This window comes from Meleagris gallopavo, chromosome 28, assembly GCF_000146605.3.
Source record: "Meleagris gallopavo isolate NT-WF06-2002-E0010 breed Aviagen turkey brand Nicholas breeding stock chromosome 28, Turkey_5.1, whole genome shotgun sequence".
NCBI classification, from domain to species: Eukaryota; Metazoa; Chordata; class Aves; order Galliformes; family Phasianidae; genus Meleagris; species Meleagris gallopavo.
This window is the reverse complement of record NC_015038.2, coordinates 1,401,934-1,419,272: the sequence shown is the minus strand read 5'-3', so window position 1 is coordinate 1,419,272 and position 17,339 is coordinate 1,401,934. Positions and strand designations below refer to the sequence as shown.

The window sequence follows — 17,339 nt, the reverse complement described above, 5'->3', positions numbered from 1 at the left end:
AGACGTTGGTGATCCTGGGACTCAGCCCCACGGTCTGGGTTGGGCTCTCAGCCGCAGCTGCAGCCCTGTGTGACAGCCGGTGGGTTCCATCCAGCGCACAGCCCGGCTCCAGGGGGCAGAGCAGGAGGCGGCTGCGGGATGGGGTTCGGGTTGGGGGTGCCGGAGCTCCGCGGGGCTGTGCTGGGCTTCTGCGGGGACAGCACAGGGCTCGGGAGCAGCACAGAGAGAGCAGCTCCTGCCCGTGCTGAGCCGCGCGTTACCTGGCCGTTAATTGCCGAGGCGCAGGGAGTCGAGGTGGGTGGCAAGGCTGTCCTCCTCGGGGGGCTCCTCGTCGTACCCCCTGCAGGCGCCCTCATCCCGGCAGTAACTGAGGAACCTGGGGACGCAGCGGGGTGTGGGCGATGGGTGTGGGGCTGTGGGGGGTTGGAGGGGCTGCAGGGCTCACCTGTGCCAGTGTGGGTCCTTGCTGAGCACGGCCGGGTTACCCACCACGATCAGCAGCGCCTTCGCCCGGGTGAGTGCCACGTTGAGCCTCTGAGCAAGGGAGCAGAGTTGGGGTTTCCCTTGTGTTCACCTGCTGGCTGTGGGGTGCCTGCGCCCATAGCAGCTCTGCCAGGGAGCTGGGGGCCACACCTTGGGGTTCTTGAGGAAGCCAAGGCAGAAGGTCTGGTCCAGCTGCAGGTATTCACTGCAGCTGCGCACGGTGGAGATGAGGATGACGCGGCGCTCCTGACCCTGGAACTCCTCCACAGAGCCCACCTGGGGTGTGGGAGTTGAGTGGTGAGAGGGGCTGGGGCTCCATCACTTCCCCCAGTGATGTGTGGGGCCCTGGGTACCTTCAGCTGCCCAATATCTGGCAGCGCCTTCAGCACGGGGTCCTTGGAGGTGATGGCCAGGCGGATCTTTTCCACCTGGAGAGGACAGGGGATGTGCTGCAGTGGAGCTGCTGAGGAGGCTGAGCCACCCCAATTCCTCCATCCCACTTCCCTCAGCCTGCACCTGCTTCCTGTAGGGAGAGATGATGCCGATTTCCTTGGGTGAGATGGTGGGGCAGCCGCGCCGGCCCTGGCTCTGCAGCAGCTTCTGCAGGTACTGAACCACCACCTCAATCTCGGCTGTGTTGAAGAAGGAGGGGCTCTTGGCCTCCCGCTCGTCCTCCCCACACACCCCGTGGAAGATGATGGGGAAGTCCTGGGGCAAAGAATTAGGATCAGCTCAGCTGCAGTGCAGGGGCTCCTCCCACCCCTGTCCCCAGTGCCCCCCTACTCTTTTGGGGAGCTCCTCCCAGGTGCAGTAGAAGTTGCGCACGTCAAGCTCGCTGCCCTCATACGCCTTCAGCTCACTGTCATAGAAGAGCTCATTGGGCACCTTGAGGATGGCCTTGTGGGACCTGGCAGAGGCAGGACAGTGCAGAGCAAGAGAGGCCTGATGCTCTCCTCGGGCACCAGGCACCCAGGGCTGCAGGTCTGCCCCATCCCCAGGGCCACGGCACCCATCAGGAGTGGGATGACACCACGTGCCCTGCACTAAGCTGCGTGGTCCCGTCACTACCTGTAGTTCCAGAGCAGCTTGGTGACGAACTGCGGGTTGTAGCCCTCATTTGACTTGGCATACAGTGCATTGTGCAGCATCAGGCGCTCCAGCAGTGAGGTACCTGCATGCAGTCAGACCCATGGCTCCCGCGATGCTATGCAGGCATTGTGCCACCCCCAGCCCTGCCCTCACTCACCCAAGCCGTGCTGCGCAGCCAGAGGTGACCTCAGGACAGGGCCCAGCTGCTGGGGATCCCCTGCCAGCACCAGCTGTCCCCCATTGGGGTTGGTGTTCGGGTCCATGGCGGTCAGCAGCCCTGGGCAGAGGGAGCTCAGATGGGAACAGGGAGCACTGGGCAGCAACGCTGACCCAGGGAGGCAGCCAGGAGCCACTCACCAGCAATTGCCACAACACTTTCAGGCTCTACTGCGTGGCCACACTCATCGATGAAGACGTGGGAGAAATATCCCGGGGGAAAGTTGGCTGACACCAACCTGAGGAGAGGTGGAGTGAGGTGGCATGAGCAGCTCTGCCTATACAACCTTCCCTCGTCATCACCCTCCTCATGTGCCCCCCATATCCCCTCTTATTGCACTCCACTGAGGCTGTCCCTGCAGCCCCAGGGGCCATGGGGATGCCCTGACCTTCCTGCTGTCACCAGTGTAGTGATGAGGATCCGGTAGGGCTGCAGCAACTTCTTGCTGGGATACACGTAGCACTTCTCGCTGTCGTCCCAATTGCAACAGGGCTGGAGCAGAACATTAGGTGGGGGCCCTTCTCCTCGGGGCCATGTTCTGCAGGGGCTGGGGAGGGGGGCACAGACCTACCCTGACGTCTACAGGCACCTCCTTGTAGTTGGCAGAGGTGGCCATGATCCTGTAGATGTAACGGCACGGGATGTTGGTGAGGAGGCGCTGGCACAGCAGGTCAGCAGCACTGTTGGATGGGGCACAGGCCAGGATCCGGGCATCCTTGCAGCATGACCACACCTGAGGGGAGGGAAGGCTGAGCCCCATGGGCTGGGCAGCGATGCCCTGTGCTGGCCCTGAGCCCCACCACCCACCTGCTTGATGGCCTCCACCAGGGTGACCGTTTTGCCTGTCCCAGGAGGCCCAAAGATGAGGTACGGTGCAGGTCGGGACATCCCGGTGACGATACGCTTCACAGCCTGGCACTGCTCCTCATTCGCCTCCAGCTTGCGGTCGAACCACCTGCAGATGCAGAGGCTGAGCTGAGCACCCCCCACTCAATTCACCCGATGCACAGAGCTGCTATTCACCCCGACTCACTGGGGCTGGAAGGTGCCCTTGAAGAGCGAGCGCTGACAGGAGGCTGAGGGGAAGAGCATGCTGTCCAGACCCTTCTGCATGGCCATGGCGGCGGCGCGGTGCTGCACCTGCAGCGGCAGGCGGCTGAAGGTGAAGGTCACGTCGAACTTCAGATCGTTCACAAACTTCTTCATGAGCCTGGAAAGAGTGGGGTGAGAGGGGATGCTGCCCCATGGCCGCCCCCAGCCCAGGGGAAGGGCCCACTCACTTGTGGGAGAAGCCGAGCTGGACCCTCTCCAGCTCCACGCCGTGCACGTAGCCCTTGTACAGGACGCGTGGGGAGCTGCTCCGCTCGCTGCTCAGGCTGGCAAAGAGGTGGTCGCCCCGCAGCACCGACGGGCGATTCTCGGCCACGCCAGGCACCTGCAGTGAGGTGTCGCATCGGGTCCTTGGAGCTGCCCCCACCCCTGTGCCCCACAGCAGTCCCCACTCACGTTGAGGAGCAGCAGCGCCCCGTTCTGCGCCATGGGCACCTGCTGCAGGTCATAGCGGCGGATGTCCACCTCCAGCTGGATCTCCTCCAGGTGCAGCAGCAGCTGGAACTTCTGCTTGTAGTTCTCAGGCTGCAACGGAGCCTCCAGTAGTGACCTGGAGATGTGGGGCTGGATGTCACCGTGCCCAGCACAGCCCGTGGGACACGGGGCAGCAACGGGATGTGCATGGTGCAAGGAGGCATCCCCCTCCCCATCAGCACTCACTGCATCTTCATCCAGCTGGAGTCAGGGCTGGTCTTGGGCCCGAGCATGATGGTCTCCTTGAGGCTCTTGGGGTACAGGTAAGTGCCCAGGGGGATCTCCTTCTCCAGCTCATTCTTCCGGGAGCTGGGTGAGGGAACAGCGATGCTGCAGGGGTTGGGTCCCAAAGCCCGCTGCCACTGACCCCACAGGATAAAGCAGCCGTACAGCCAGCACAAGTGCAGAGAGCTGCACCCTGCTAGCAGAGCCATGCCCAGGGCCCTCCATGTGGCACAGCAGTGGGGGATGGCAGTACCTGATGGGGGGCACTCCATCCTCGGTGATGACAGTGATGGGGCGCTGCAGACTGGCCTGGTAGGGCCTGTAGGGTGCCGAGGGTCCCAGCTCCTTGGCCAGCTGGCTCTGAGCAACAGCAGCGATGGAGCGCCCGATGCTGAAGGGCCCTTCCAGCTCCTTGCTGAACTCAAACATCACCACGGCACGGAAGAACCCATTTTGTCTGGTCCGACAGCGGACCTGGATGGGATACGCACCGCCTGCGAGGGGGGGAGAGCTGGGGCTGCATCCTGCATCCCTGGGGGAGCAGGGAGTGGGGCCAGGCAGTACCTGGGTGCAGCAGCAGCGCCTGGTCTTGTGTCACCCCTTGCTCATCCGTGAAGGAGAGCTCCCGCACGCGGTGGAGGGGACGGCAGTGGTGCAGTGTCACGGCTTCAGCGCCGTGGTTCTGCACCTGCACAGTGAATGTCTTCGTCTCGCTGACAGCCACAGGGAAGCGGATCTGCCCATTTCCCTGGTCGTACTCTGAGACGATCTCTACCCCGTGCTTCCCACGGACGAACTCGGCCCTGCAGGAAGGGGGCACTGAGGTCTCCCCAGCTGTAGTGGAGGTACCAGGAGCCCCTGTGCAGGATCTGGGAGTATTACCACTTCTTGGCACGGCTCTGTGGCACTGCTGGTCCGGAGCTGGGCTGCTGGCCTGGAGTGGGTGCAGACACCTCAGTGTCTGTCCTGGGCCTGCGGTACTGATCTGCCACCACAACCCGCTTCCTCTCCTGCCGGGAGCAGCCAGCATCAGTGTGGGCACAGCCCCTCAGTGTGTGTCGGGGTCTTGTTGGGAGCTGGGACCCCACTAGAGCCCATCCCTGGGGGTGAAGGAGCTGCTGCACTGCTCCATTACCTTCTTGAAGCGCACGGTCTGCCCATGTACCTGCGCCCGCTTGGACACTCTTAGGGCATACAGGATGGAGGAGAAACTGGGCGTTCTTGTGTCAGTCCTACATATAAAGAGAGATCTTCCGGGTGAGGAGGAGAATGCTGGGCAGGAGTGGAAGGGGGTAAAGCAGGGCCCCTCACGCCAGCCATTCCCTCTACTTTAGGGAAGGGAAAAGGATGGGGGCTTTCTTGCGAGCTCCACTCAGACCTTACAGCCCTGCAGGCTGTTCCAGCACTGTTGTGCTGTGCCACGGCCTCTCCAGCTGTGCCCTGCCAGCTCTGCAGTCCTGCCCCTGCCAGCACTTGGGTGGTAGGGTGGAGGCTGCACAGAGGTGCACAGTGCCCTGCACCCAAAGGCTGACCCTGTGCAGATGGAGCACACCTCCTTTTGTGCTGGGCACGTCCCGTGGTGGATGAACTCTGTCTTTGCCAATCATTAACAGCGGTGACGCTGCACAGGGGCCAGCGTGACCAGTGTCAGCAGGATGAGGTGGGGAGCGGGTGGACAGTGATGCCCAAGGCTGCGCCCAGGCTGCTGCCGGGGGTCCCTGGAGCCAGGAATGCCCCCGTGAAGCGGGTGGCACAGAGGGCACAGGGCGATGCCTGAAGAAGTCAGTCGCCGTGCTCTCCGTGCTGCAGGAGTCAAGCTGCCCAGCAGCACCGCTCTACGTTCCCCAGGAGCAGAGCCCTGCGCTCGGAGTTCCACGGGTCAGGGCGTCTCCTCGGAAGCGCTCAGCCCTCATCCCATCCCAGCGGGTGACAGGAGAGCCCCAAGGGCCACCGCTGCCCGGCACCCGACTCCGCAGCAACGCCGTTCTCACCTGGCCCGGAACTCCTGGCTGTAGATGTCCCGCAGCACGTCCCTCCGGCTTTCCTTCTCCCGGTCCGTGTCCCGTAAGAACTGCACGAACTGATCCCCGTACCGCCTCGCCTCCGCCACGCTGAACCGCGGCATGGCTGTGCCGAGCAGTGCCGTGCCGAACCGGTGTGGTGGCTCCGCAAGAGAAACGAAAGCGAAAGGGGCCGAACGCCCCACGGAACCGCCCGTCCGGGGATGGGGCCGCCCCTACCGCGCTCCACCGCCCCCACCAGCCCTTCCCGGCCCCCGGCCCCAAACCCCGGATCCCGGCAGAGAGGTCAGGGCCGGAGGGCCGGGCTCAGTCCTGTGCTGCTGTCAGGGCCAGGAGGAGCACCCAGGTGCGCTGCGCAGGTGTGCTGTAGGCAATGATGGGGGGGTGTGGGTTCACAGCTCGCACTGCTGCTCCATAAATAGGGCGGCTGTTTGTCTCTACTGCCTAGTTTTCTAGGCTTTAACTCTACAGCCTGCCTAGGAGGGATGGGGGTTCTCAAGTTGCTCCTGTAAAGCAGCTTGAGGCCCTGGGACTGCCTGCAGCACGAGGAGCTGGGGTAAGGCTGCTGTCAGCGCAGCTGGGTGACCCCTGGCTGTGCTCTGGGGTCCTGGGCAGGTTGTGGGAGGGCTCTGAGGCTTGGAAAAAGCAGATGTTGCTCTTGGAAAAAGTCCCTTCTGAGCACTTCTGTCATATTCTACATCTAGGATGTTGGGAATTTAAAGCCTGATATTGTAAATATCAGGAAAACTGAGTTTCCCTGGTTTAGTCAAGCTGCACTGCCTACTTGCTGGGAGTGGCTGGGCTCAATGTTTGGTGGCTGCATGCTGTACCAATGCATTGGTTTCAAGCCAGCCTCAGTTTCATCTGAAACCTCTGGCTGAGAGTAGTTGACAGCTTTACAGACAGAGCACCTTTCAGAATGTGTCATCACTGACACATCAGTGCTCAGCTGCAGTGTTATGCTGAATCTTGTGTTTGGTTTTTTTTTTCCTAAGGAGCTGGGCAAAGGGTAAGGATAGGTGAGTGCTGCAGATGGAGCAAGAGGGTGAGGAGGTCAGTGAGGGAGTGAACTGGCCCTAAAAGAAGGCTCTGTGAAGGTAGAAACACACTGTCCTCTCAATCTTAAAGCTAGGACAAGCAGTGAACTACTTGCAAAGTAACCCAGAGCAGGAGGAGACTGGCCTTGAAGCCGAGGCTGTGCTGGTAGATAAAAGCTCTGTTGTGTGCAGCGTTATCTCGGGGCCTCTGTTTCAGCTTCACATTCTTGGAATTGCTGCAGTCTGGATAGGCCCACAGCCACAGCATCTCCTCTGCGCTGTGCTTCACCTCCTCCAGCAGCACGAGGAGGAAACCTTCCTGCAGACACTGCTGGCAGAAGGTATGCTCTGTCCTTCAGCAGCACCGAGCACAGCTGTGTGCAAACAGGGCAGAGCACAAACAATTGCTAGCACTAAGGCAGTCTTGCTTTGTCTAATGTGCCTGACCTAGGATGTATGTTGATTTGGAAGGTCCCTTCCAAAGGAGCTATTCCAGCATGGTATGCACGTATCCAGTGCTGTTACACAAGTTGAGCATATGAGGTTAGGAGATGTTGCAACAATTCTGGCGATTAGCAGAAATCCCCTGATCTGTTGTTTTACCAGGGTGAAGTGCTTTGTTAAAATGGTATGACTGCTTTTTTTTTTTTTTTCTTTGAACCTGAAAGACTTCAATTCCAGTTCCCTGGTCTGCATGGTGGGGTGGGAGGGATGGTGGATGTTTGCAAGCAATACCATGGTAGCTTTCAGTTTGTCACCTGCACTTCTGTTTGCAGTCTTCAGGAAAGAACAGACGTGAATGGCTTTAAAACAAAGACTGGTGTATTTCTACTAGACTATACAGAGGGTGCCTGTACTATGAACAGGCAGTTTCAACAGCAAATACAAATATATTTTATTTTGACAAAATATCTCACAAAGGGTACATGATATTACTGTGCAAAACCTGAACTGCAATGCACAGGCAGTCCTGTCCCTATCTTCTTGAGCTCTTTGTGTAACTAAAAAATAGGAAGACTCTAGCCAGTTCTAAAAACCAGAACCTGCAAAAAAGGCCCATTGATAACCAAGTGGAAACAAGGCAAAGTGGGTGAACCAAAGGGGTTTTATGTTGTGATGAATCTACTTGCAAGTTTTGACTGAGGAGAAAGCATGCACGTCTCTTCACTATCCCTGGCAGAGAAACTGATAGGACTGCTATTCCTGATTTTACAAAGACAAATTAACAGGAGCAAGCAGGTAAGAGCAATGAAGATATTAAATCCAGAATTCCCCTTAGGTATGACAAGAAACTGGCCACAACAGAGACAAAATGGAAAAGTTGTTCCTCCCACTTTGGTTCAAGTTTATTTATTTTGTATGCTATCCATCCATACACCTGTGATACAAATTTTATGAACCTGCCACAAAGCATTAAAGCACAACATACCTATTTTGCAGACATTTGCATTTTTAATCTAATCCAGTCTCCACAGATCAGCAACGATCCAAGTCAGAGTTCTATAAAAATGCAGATGTCTGATAACTGTACATACATAAGGGAGAGCAAAAATGTTCACTTCTAAGGGAACATGGCTCAAATATTCAGATTGGAGGAAAAAAAAGGTCCCTGGAAGAGCTAGCTGTGTAGGAATTTCTGTAATGGCTATTGTAAACTCATTATGTATAGTAAAATCCAAGCCTACAGGCTTTTGCTTTGTGGAGGTCAGTAGTAAGGATGCTTGGGAGCACTTACTGTGTCTGCATTATTACAACTTGCAGCATAGTGCCTTGAGCTGTTGGCAGATTTGACAAACTTACTGGAGTACCTGGAGTGCTGTATACAGGTGAAGGAAATGCCCTGCACCCTCAGATGTATCTGTAATAGGGCTTTTGCAGCTAGGCAGTTTTCCAACCAGTACAATTAGTGATTGAAAACAGCTATACTTCTGAACCATGAATGTGGTTTAATTAAAATGACCTATCAGTATATGCAATCACAAGAGGAAGCTTACGTGGCAGGAAACACAAAACACAAAGACAATGCTATTTGTTCCACAGTTCTCTCTGAGGCTAGAAAACCTGTCAACTTTGAAAGCCCTAGAAATATGCTGCACTGGTTTAGAAACCATCTACTTGGCATAGGACCACATTTGTTTTTTGCTTTTTTTCTTTTTGCACACAAACACTTCATACAGCTCCTTATTTCCATATTAAGCATTCTGCATTTCTTTGCCAATCTTGTAGCTGAGGATTTTGTTCCAGTCGATCTTGGTGCGGGTGACAGGCAGCTGCCGGCGTAAGGCTTTGAAAGTGGTGTCTGACATAGTCTGGTAGTTCTCACTGATTGCTGTCTGCAATAACAAGTAGATTCAGTTAGAGCAGTGCTAAGATAGTCTGAAAAAGCACGACTGTTAAAGCCACGAAGCCTTTTTCTATGAGAGGAATGCACACTACAACCAAATTAATAATGCAGTTTTACAAGTGTGAATGTAAGTAAAGGGGTTCTACTGAACCCTCACCTACAAGGCAGTGTCCACTTTAGGTGCCTCACAGACTTATCTGCATCAAGTCTCCTTCTACCAACAGGCTGGGACAATATAAAAAGCTCTTACACAGAGGAAAACACTTAAACCCACCCACTCCCTTTCCATGCTTGTTCCAGGCATCCTTTGTAACCCTTTAAAATTACTACACAGCAAACTTAATAATGACACGTAACTTTATAATTAGATTCTGGCAACTAATGCCCTTTTCTAATTAATTCTCAGAGTCAATGCTAGATTAAGTCAGGAGCAAAATTTGAGGTCAATTTTCATCAATGGAGATTGAGATGATTCCAACACGATTAACAACCACTGTTTGTTTGTTTTTTTTACCTGATACTCATTTTCTGCATTTTCTATTATCTTAATAAATTCCTTAGCTGTCTGAACATCGCTCTGCAAAGAGGAAAAAAATAATGTGCATGTTTAAAAACAACATTTTTAATGGATGTCTTCTCAAATGAGAGGCTGAGTACAGACACATGGATAACATGAGATGGAAGCTGCTGCTATTTGTAGCTGGATCCTTCTGCTCACTACAGATATCTCTGTGGAGTTCAAGATACCAGGCTGAGCTTGTGCTTCAAACTGAAGCAGGATTCACCCTTGTGAGCAAAAGACAAGTCTTCATGGTATGGACTAGGGATTTTGACTACTGCTCCCCCTGGTGTGCTACAGGGCTACTTATTTTTCCCTGAGAACACTGACTTGGTTTCCATAGCACGTATGTAGAAAGGTGTGTTCTGCCCTCTTTAAATGACACTCTTAAGATAAGCTGTCCAATGGAGATTGTACTTTCTAATACTGACTTATTTTAAGCAATTAAGAGTCTGTGTATTTCATACAATCAAGAAAAAAAACCCTAAAACTATATTGACTAGTCATCCTTAAATTAAAACTCAATGGAATGTAGGCATCCAAGCATATTCCTCATGAGATGTTTAAGAAATAAAATAGCTGCTTTATCTTTGAAAAAAGTGTTCTGGCATACTTACTGAAACCTGTACAGAGTCCTGGATATCTTTGTGACTAACCAGCTGAACGTTACCATCTTCATAATAATGAACCTAAACAAAGACAAAACACAGGTTATCACTAATACTCACTTTATAACCCCTAGAGCCCCCAAATGCTACCAGAATGGCACAGCAGCTTTGTTGTGCCAGTCTTCTCTGCTTACGTGGAGACTAAAAGCAGGGTGGATTTTCTAAAAGGTTTCATTCTTTGTCAAGACTGTTCAAGAATATGTTAATGCAGTAAACGCCTAGAGTTGAAATAAGAGCAATTATGTATATGTATATAAGTATATAAAATCAGAATAGGTTTTAGCCTGATAAAGTCAAACACTTGGAGGCATATAGGATGATACTATACAACAAATCACAGGCCAGGCTGTAGACAATGTCCAAAACAATGAAGTTCTAAGAATTAATTTCTTGAATTGTATAGCTTAGTAATATCTTGACTGCAGAAGGACACTTGCTGAATTTCAGCATTTCATTTTGAGCAAATGCAGTAGTGTATGGCAAGCAGTTTTTCCTGTTATTGCCAGACAATGCAGCTCACCTGGATCTTGAGCACTGCAGCCACCTGTGCTGTTGGTGGTGTGATGGTAAACTTCCATTCTGATCTCCAGCGACCATTCCTAAAAACAGGTGAAGCATGAAAACTCTATTTGCAGTAAGTGCTAAGAAAAAAAAAAAAAAAGCTAAATTAATGTGAACAACAGGTCCTGCTGCTCCGTGACCGGTACTGAAGTGCTTTATGTGCCACTGAATTCAATTTCTGAAGCACAGTTCCAACACTACGCATCTGTTACAGGCTGGCTCCAATATACTTATGCTCTGGAATATGTAAGGGGGTACCTATTTAGCCCTGCTAGCTTCTTTTTCTCTGGGTAAGTCATAGAGTTATGACTTAGGGAAGCAACAGGGGCTGGCAAGGAAAAGACAAAAGAATGAGAAACAGAACCCCTTGAGAAGCCAAAGGCATCTTGACGTTCAGGACAAGTAGAGGAAGGGTTTATTTGTAGTGTAGTAAAGGAAGAAAACTTTATGTTTACTTTGATGTTTAAGTAGTCTTACCAGAAATTTTTGGGCTGGAACTGATGGCTCTCAATACAGGCAATAATTGTCTGCTGTCCATCTATAGATTTACCATAAACCTGTATTCAGGAAAAAAGAGTTACATCAGCACAAGAGCTGAGGAAAAACACTTGCAATTTCTGTTCTTGGCAGCGCTGTGGAGGCTTCCCATTGTGGGAATCTCACTGGGAATGTGTACCACTAGTTAAGTTGTCCAGTACTTCCACTTGTAGTTATGTGCAAATAATGCCTCCTATTCTTTAATTGCAGGTGTTGAGGTACTTGGCAGTCATGAATATGAACAATAGGGTCTCATAAATCTTTACCATTGTGTGCATACCAAGATTATTCACACCCTTTTTGAATTTATTCCAAAATTAGCCAAAATGCCAGGGAAGACAGAACTCAAACAGCATTGCCCAGCACAGAATCCACTCAAAGTACTGAATGACACAGAGCAAAGATTTTTCCATCAAACAAGATGGATACTCAACAGTGCAGAAGCCATTGGGGTAATGATCTTTCACATAAGCTCTCAGTGCACTGTCACAGGCATCTCTCCATTGTTTTAAAGCTGATTCTGTGTCCTCAGGCTGGGGGTCGCTAGCTTCCTTCCTTAAGTGATCAAACTTGAAAGAGATTTTGTTTCTTGGGTCTAAAAATCTGCCATTGCCCAGATCACCGTGTTCTGTGATTAAGACCTGAAAAATAAGAAACAGAAATCAAAATGCTCTTCTGCTGCTATAAATGTGAGACCATAGGAAAAAACAACACTAAGAATTCACTCCTATCAGTAGGAACTGTGAGCATGCAGTAATGTAAGTGTTTAAGTAATCTTTAAATAAACAGCAATCTTTAATCATTCATCCTTGAGCTGGAATTCCAATGACTTCAGTGTGGAGCTTTGCCTACCAATGAATTAGTCAGCAGGTGGTAACAGACAATGCTCTGAGAAGACTTCACCTCTGCCTCTTACACAAGAACAACAATTTGGTAATGCAAGGATGATGTGGGGGAAGAAGGAAAGATGATAACTTGCAGGTAGAAAGAAAATCATAAAGATCCTGATAAAACAAAATACTTATTGCTTCTGTGCAGAGCAGTAACACAAATCTTGAGTGCGAAGTTTTTCCTTACCTGATCATCATACCCTTCTATCTTCACCGGAGTGAACTGGTCCATGTTATACTGTGCAAATGCACTGTTAAGAATTAAGAGCATGAAATTTAGCTGTACATACACATTTATATTCTCTTAGTAATAAGTACAGGGTGTGATTCATACTACAGGGAAAATTGCCACTTGCAAATAATCCACACATTGATAGCTGTAATAATCTAGGTCTAAAGCCAGGCTTATTCAGTAATCATGAAAGTACAGAGTTCAAAAGTAGAACAGAAGGCAGCCTGAGGGAAAATGAGCAAGCTGATGCAAAACAGGCAGCAAGGTAAACAAATATGAGTAGACTAATATTTACAACAACTGTCTTCTGTCAAGACCTGCTGACAGATGTGTCACACAGACCTAAATAAAACATCAGAAGCCCTGCATGCATAATATGTAGACACCTTCTGATGAGACTGCACAAGTAAACAAGATGCTCTGACAGCATTTTTTGAAGGCAGCTTTGTTTTTTTTTAAGCTCTGGCTGAGGACTACTCAGAATTTCAGGCTTCACTTGCTCACCAAATCACATTTCAACAAGATCAGCCATTCTTGCTGCTGCCTTTTTGGCAGAGTGCCTTCCTGTCAGTTATAGAGGGCCTCCACACCACAAATTCCAATTTAAGCCTTTTAAAAAGAACCAGCCATGCCTTTCATTATATATTTCAGTGGGGGATAAGGAACTACAGCAGACTGCTCTCAATAGAACAAATGGCTTCCTTTGTTCCAGCATGATGGGTGTAAGTCAAACTACCACCACAGAGAGGCATACTCTTTCTGGCATGCTTGAAACATGAATACTTACTGTGCTGCTCCTTCCCTGAGAAGATTGTCGTTGTTAAGCAATAACCGGACATCTGGAGAAGGGATGTTCAAGTGAGTTATTGGTTTTTTGATCAAACATTTCTCTAATTTTCAACTGTACAAACATAAATGTTCCTGATTAAATCATTTTATTTAAGGGTAAGTAGTCACAGAATGGCAGCATGCTTTTCCCCACTTCTGCTTGACCTTAAAGCAATGTATCATGACACAGTCTCTCACAGTGGATGAGATGTGAATAAAATGCTACTGATGGCTTTTCTTTACTTACCATTGAATACTTCATTAAATTCTCCAGGAGGGGCATGAGTGATGAATTTTGCAGCTATACGCACCTGTTAAGACAAAAACCACTTACTGAATTCATACATACTGCAACCTACTCCGAAGCAATTAAACAAAAACACTAAATATCAGATTCAAGGAGAAATCCAGGTGTGTGTTTTCAAAGTGGAAACCATCAGTCTTATAAGACGAGGTATTTTTTTCAGATGCTAAGCAAGAAAAGCCAACTCCACACTGGTAACTGTAAAAAATGGGAACTGTTCAACCTTCACAGTACTGTTAGAGTTGCAATACTGTATGCAAATGTGTATCTGTGTATCCATTACACACATTTAGCTTTTCACCCATGCAGCATGATGCCCTGTGCAGGAACATTCAGTGTGTGTACTCAAAGTCTTAGACCCTAAACCTATCTGGAAACAGCGTAGGAAACCTGTTTAACCTCACCCTGACTTATGGATTTGTTGCTGACTTTGTCAGGAGCTGAATAGGGCTTCATTACAGGACGTCCTGGTTTCTTGTTATCGATGTCATGCTATGCTTTCAAGAGTTATTGTCCCTTTGAAGTCTGTAGTTAACAAAAAGAACTGGAACTACTCCATGCAGTGTACCAGCTTTTCTGGCACATGTTTTCTCAAGGATTACTTGCCACCCTTCTCTGGCATGCTACTCCTTCCTTTATCCTGCAGCAGTCTTTTATTGGAAACTGCAGCACAGTCCAGCCATGAGCTGTCATTGTAGGGAAAGAATGAAGGCATCTGGAACTGTGATACAATAAGAGAAAAGGCCAACTGGAAGGAAAAATACCCAAATATCTGTAAACTGAGGCTGTAAAAACAAAAGCAGTTCCCTTCTGAAAAACAATAAAACTGCAGTGTAACCAAAAATCCCACATACAAGTCTGGGATTATTAGAATTTTGGAGTATTCACCTATTTCAGCTGAATTACTGCCACAGCTGGAAAAACACTCTGCTTCTCTCCTGCCTGCCATGTTTTAATTAGAAATAGTTGTTTGTATCAATTGTCACATACTGATTTAAAGCAAGCCATGAAAGAAAACACACACCTTTCCAAACAGAGGGTAAGTTGCCTTATTCCAACAGTATCAAGTAACAACTCTGCATTACTTGGGCAGAGCTTCAGATAAAAATAGACTGCTTTCCAAATTAGAGCCTCTTTTGAAAAAACGTGCGTTCTTTATGCATGAAATAATTATGTAGTCAAAATAATAATTACGAGTGAAAAACTTGCACTGAAGTTTGCTGACTCAAGTTGGTAACTTGTATAGTTCATATTGGTAAAAATGTAAAGCTATTTTCTCATCATTTCCTGCTTTTAAATAAGGCTGATAAGTATGTTAGGATTGTAATAACGTCATTCTTATTGGGTGAAACTTTTCACTGTCCAAAGAACTGTAATTAGGATGTAGTGCTTCACAATCTTGTTAGACTTTGCTGCTGGAAGCTCGGATGGTGACGAAGATAACCCAGCAGTAATTAAGAGGGATGCTTCTGTTTTGTATCCTCTGTGGATTTCACTGACAGACAGCCCTGAAGGGCTGAAACACTCTGGAAATTATACCGTGTGCTTTTCTAAGAAAGTGCAAGTGTAGGCATCAGTACAGCTGTATCAGACTGCACTAAAGCATTTGCAGATACAGTACTTGGAGCTCACGTACAACTTCACGCCAAGATCCATTTCAGTGGGAGGACAGCACTAGAATGTGCACTGCAAATTAATTCTCCAGATGAACAGATTACTTTTTATAAGGTGCTCAACATACGGAAAAGCCCCTCTAAAAACCATAAGAATCACTCTGTGTACACATAAGGAACAATGCTGTGGCTGCAGAACTGTGCTCTGTATGGTAGAAAAGGACCATGGTTATAGGAGATGGACTTATAGGTCTATAGTTTCTGATAAAACATATGGGGGGGGGGAAATAAATATTGCAGGAAGGATTTTTAGTCTTCCACATTCCTCTGCTTTGGAAGGATGCGTAAAATTAAGTCAACGCAGAAAGGACTTTGCACTTCCATTACGTGTCCTCACAAAACCAGACACAAAGCAAACTCTGCCACAGAAAACCACTCGCTGCTTTAAAGCAGCCCTCGCATTGATTCTGTTGTGGAGAGATAAAATAAAAAGCATTTCAATCAAACCACTGAAATCAGGAACGGAGTGCAAGAAGTAGACAACAGAGAACTTAATCCTAAATGCCAAGCATTCGAATCACTGTTACTTGTCGTTTTTAGGGCTGGTTTGTTTCAGAGCAGTGTCAGCACAGTGGCAGGAAGTTCTTTTGCAGAAGCACGAAAATGAGGCTTTCTGCAAGCTGCCCCACTTCCTGCCCATCGCTGCCATTTCAGGTAGCTCTGCAGCAAGCTAACTACACTGACTTCCTTTTTCCAAAATGGGGAGAGCTGCTGATAGAGAAGCTGCTCAGCTCTTTGGTAAAGCTGGCAAAACAGCAGCAGAATAAAGTTAGAAAACACACTGCAGCAGGCCTGGTTCCCGAGCCCTGGCTTTCCTCAAGTAAGGCTTATAAGGATGGGAGGTGTGAGGGAATAAATGAATTTTACCATTTGTTTGATAGTTGGTTTCTTTGTTTATTAAATGGATGCTGTAATAAAGCTCTGCTGCACGTTTCTTAGAATTCATTACCATCTTCTACCAGCGCTAGACATGGAGCTATTTAGACTGATTCAAACCTGCCTGTGCTGGGACATGAAGTTGAACAAGGGCTCCTATTTCAAGTGAAATCCTATCTGCATGGACAAATGAAATGCTGGGGCACACGCAGTGCAGGATGCATCCTTCTCAAAGTGCTGGGAAGGAACTGCAGTCTTCAGGGAATGCAGTGGAAAAAGAGCCCAGCTGAGTCTAGATCCTGATTCTCGCTTCCAGACTGAGTGATAAGTTCAGCTATAGCCTAAAACAGGGATCTGGTTCTACTTTCCAGCTCTGTTAATGACCTGCGAGGTTACCAAAGGCAATTCAGTTCACTTCCTTTGCTCTCAAACTTGCTAAAGCTTTGTTTTTCCATTTTCATTTCAAACACAACACTTTCTGTTGCAGCAGCCAAGCAGGTCAAAGATTCGACACAGCATTGGAGAGATTTCAGTTCCACATGAATTCTGCTCTGAAATATTCGATGCAGCTGTGATCTAAAACCATATCGATGGCCACATCGATCCGTAAGGCCCTGCCAGCCTCCTTCACCATGCAGCCACTGTCAATAAGCACAAGCAGGCAGCTGGAGAGGAAAATAAAAGCAACTCCGTGCTCACAGGATCCCTGAGGATCTACGAATGTTGACATCCCAAAGCAGAATTTCAAGAAGCAAAGCAAAAAAAAAAACAAAAACAAAAACCAACCAAAAACCCACATGCAATAGTCTTACGATGCAAGGAAGAGTAGCTGTGGGTGCTGATTTTAGCTGTGGTATGTGGGAAAGAAATGGCCATAGGCTGCCAGCTTTTCCTTTGTAGTAACTCAGCGCTGCTTTTAAGACAGCAATTTTTCCACATCCCCGCGTCTCCACTTTTCCATACGAGCCTTTCTCTCCACGCCCCGTCCCCTCAGCTCCTCGCTCCGCACCGAAGCAATGCGGGCGAGCAGGCGGGCGGAGAGCCGGGGCTGCGCGCGTGGGAACGGATGGGGCTGCGAACTGAATGGGCCCAGGGAAAGGGAGGAGCCGACGGGCAGCCCTTGCCCGCTGTGGGGCTCCCGGCGCCCCGCAGAGCTGGGCCGGCCCGGCCCATGAGGCAGCAGAGGGCCCGCGGGGCGGGGGCGGCCGCTC

General features: G+C 49.5%; 2 protein-coding genes across 4 annotated transcripts in view; both read right to left on the bottom strand.

Annotated features, from left to right (window-relative positions):
- Positions 1–5,819, bottom strand: MOV10 (Mov10 RISC complex RNA helicase). 3 transcript variants are annotated; one of them, XM_003212962.4, is made up of 22 exons: positions 5,590–5,819; positions 4,734–4,830; positions 4,481–4,608; positions 4,163–4,401; positions 3,852–4,092; positions 3,560–3,682; positions 3,296–3,449; positions 3,070–3,224; positions 2,823–2,999; positions 2,597–2,744; positions 2,361–2,522; positions 2,178–2,281; positions 1,930–2,027; positions 1,730–1,849; positions 1,552–1,654; positions 1,267–1,390; positions 1,000–1,191; positions 837–911; positions 634–759; positions 446–534; positions 261–376; positions 1–131 (listed from the first exon to the last, which is right to left on the bottom strand). In XM_003212962.4, the coding sequence occupies exons 1-21, from the start codon at positions 5,721–5,723 to the stop codon at positions 268–270; spliced, it is 2,898 nt and encodes a 965-aa protein (XP_003213010.1). In that variant the 5' UTR covers positions 5,724–5,819; the 3' UTR covers positions 1–131; positions 261–267. The 3 variants fall into 3 exon arrangements, with proteins under 3 accessions (XP_003213010.1, XP_010722444.1, XP_019478752.1); XM_010724142.3 differs by having other exon boundaries at positions 7–188; XM_019623207.2 differs by lacking the exon at positions 1–131 and having other exon boundaries at positions 260–376.
- Positions 5,820–7,456: 1,637 nt separating this feature from the next.
- CAPZA1 (capping actin protein of muscle Z-line subunit alpha 1) overlaps positions 7,457–17,339 on the bottom strand; it is a 13,438-nt gene continuing 3,555 nt past the window's right edge. The window contains exons 2-10 of the mRNA XM_010724285.2: positions 13,523–13,586; positions 13,235–13,286; positions 12,403–12,466; positions 11,760–11,966; positions 11,266–11,345; positions 10,748–10,826; positions 10,177–10,248; positions 9,515–9,577; positions 7,457–8,989 (exon numbers count right to left, since the gene is read on the bottom strand). Of these exons, the coding sequence (XP_010722587.1) occupies positions 8,849–8,989; positions 9,515–9,577; positions 10,177–10,248; positions 10,748–10,826; positions 11,266–11,345; positions 11,760–11,966; positions 12,403–12,466; positions 13,235–13,286; positions 13,523–13,586 (822 nt within the window). The 3' untranslated portion in view covers positions 7,457–8,848. The remainder of the gene's footprint in view (positions 8,990–9,514; positions 9,578–10,176; positions 10,249–10,747; positions 10,827–11,265; positions 11,346–11,759; positions 11,967–12,402; positions 12,467–13,234; positions 13,287–13,522; positions 13,587–17,339) is intronic.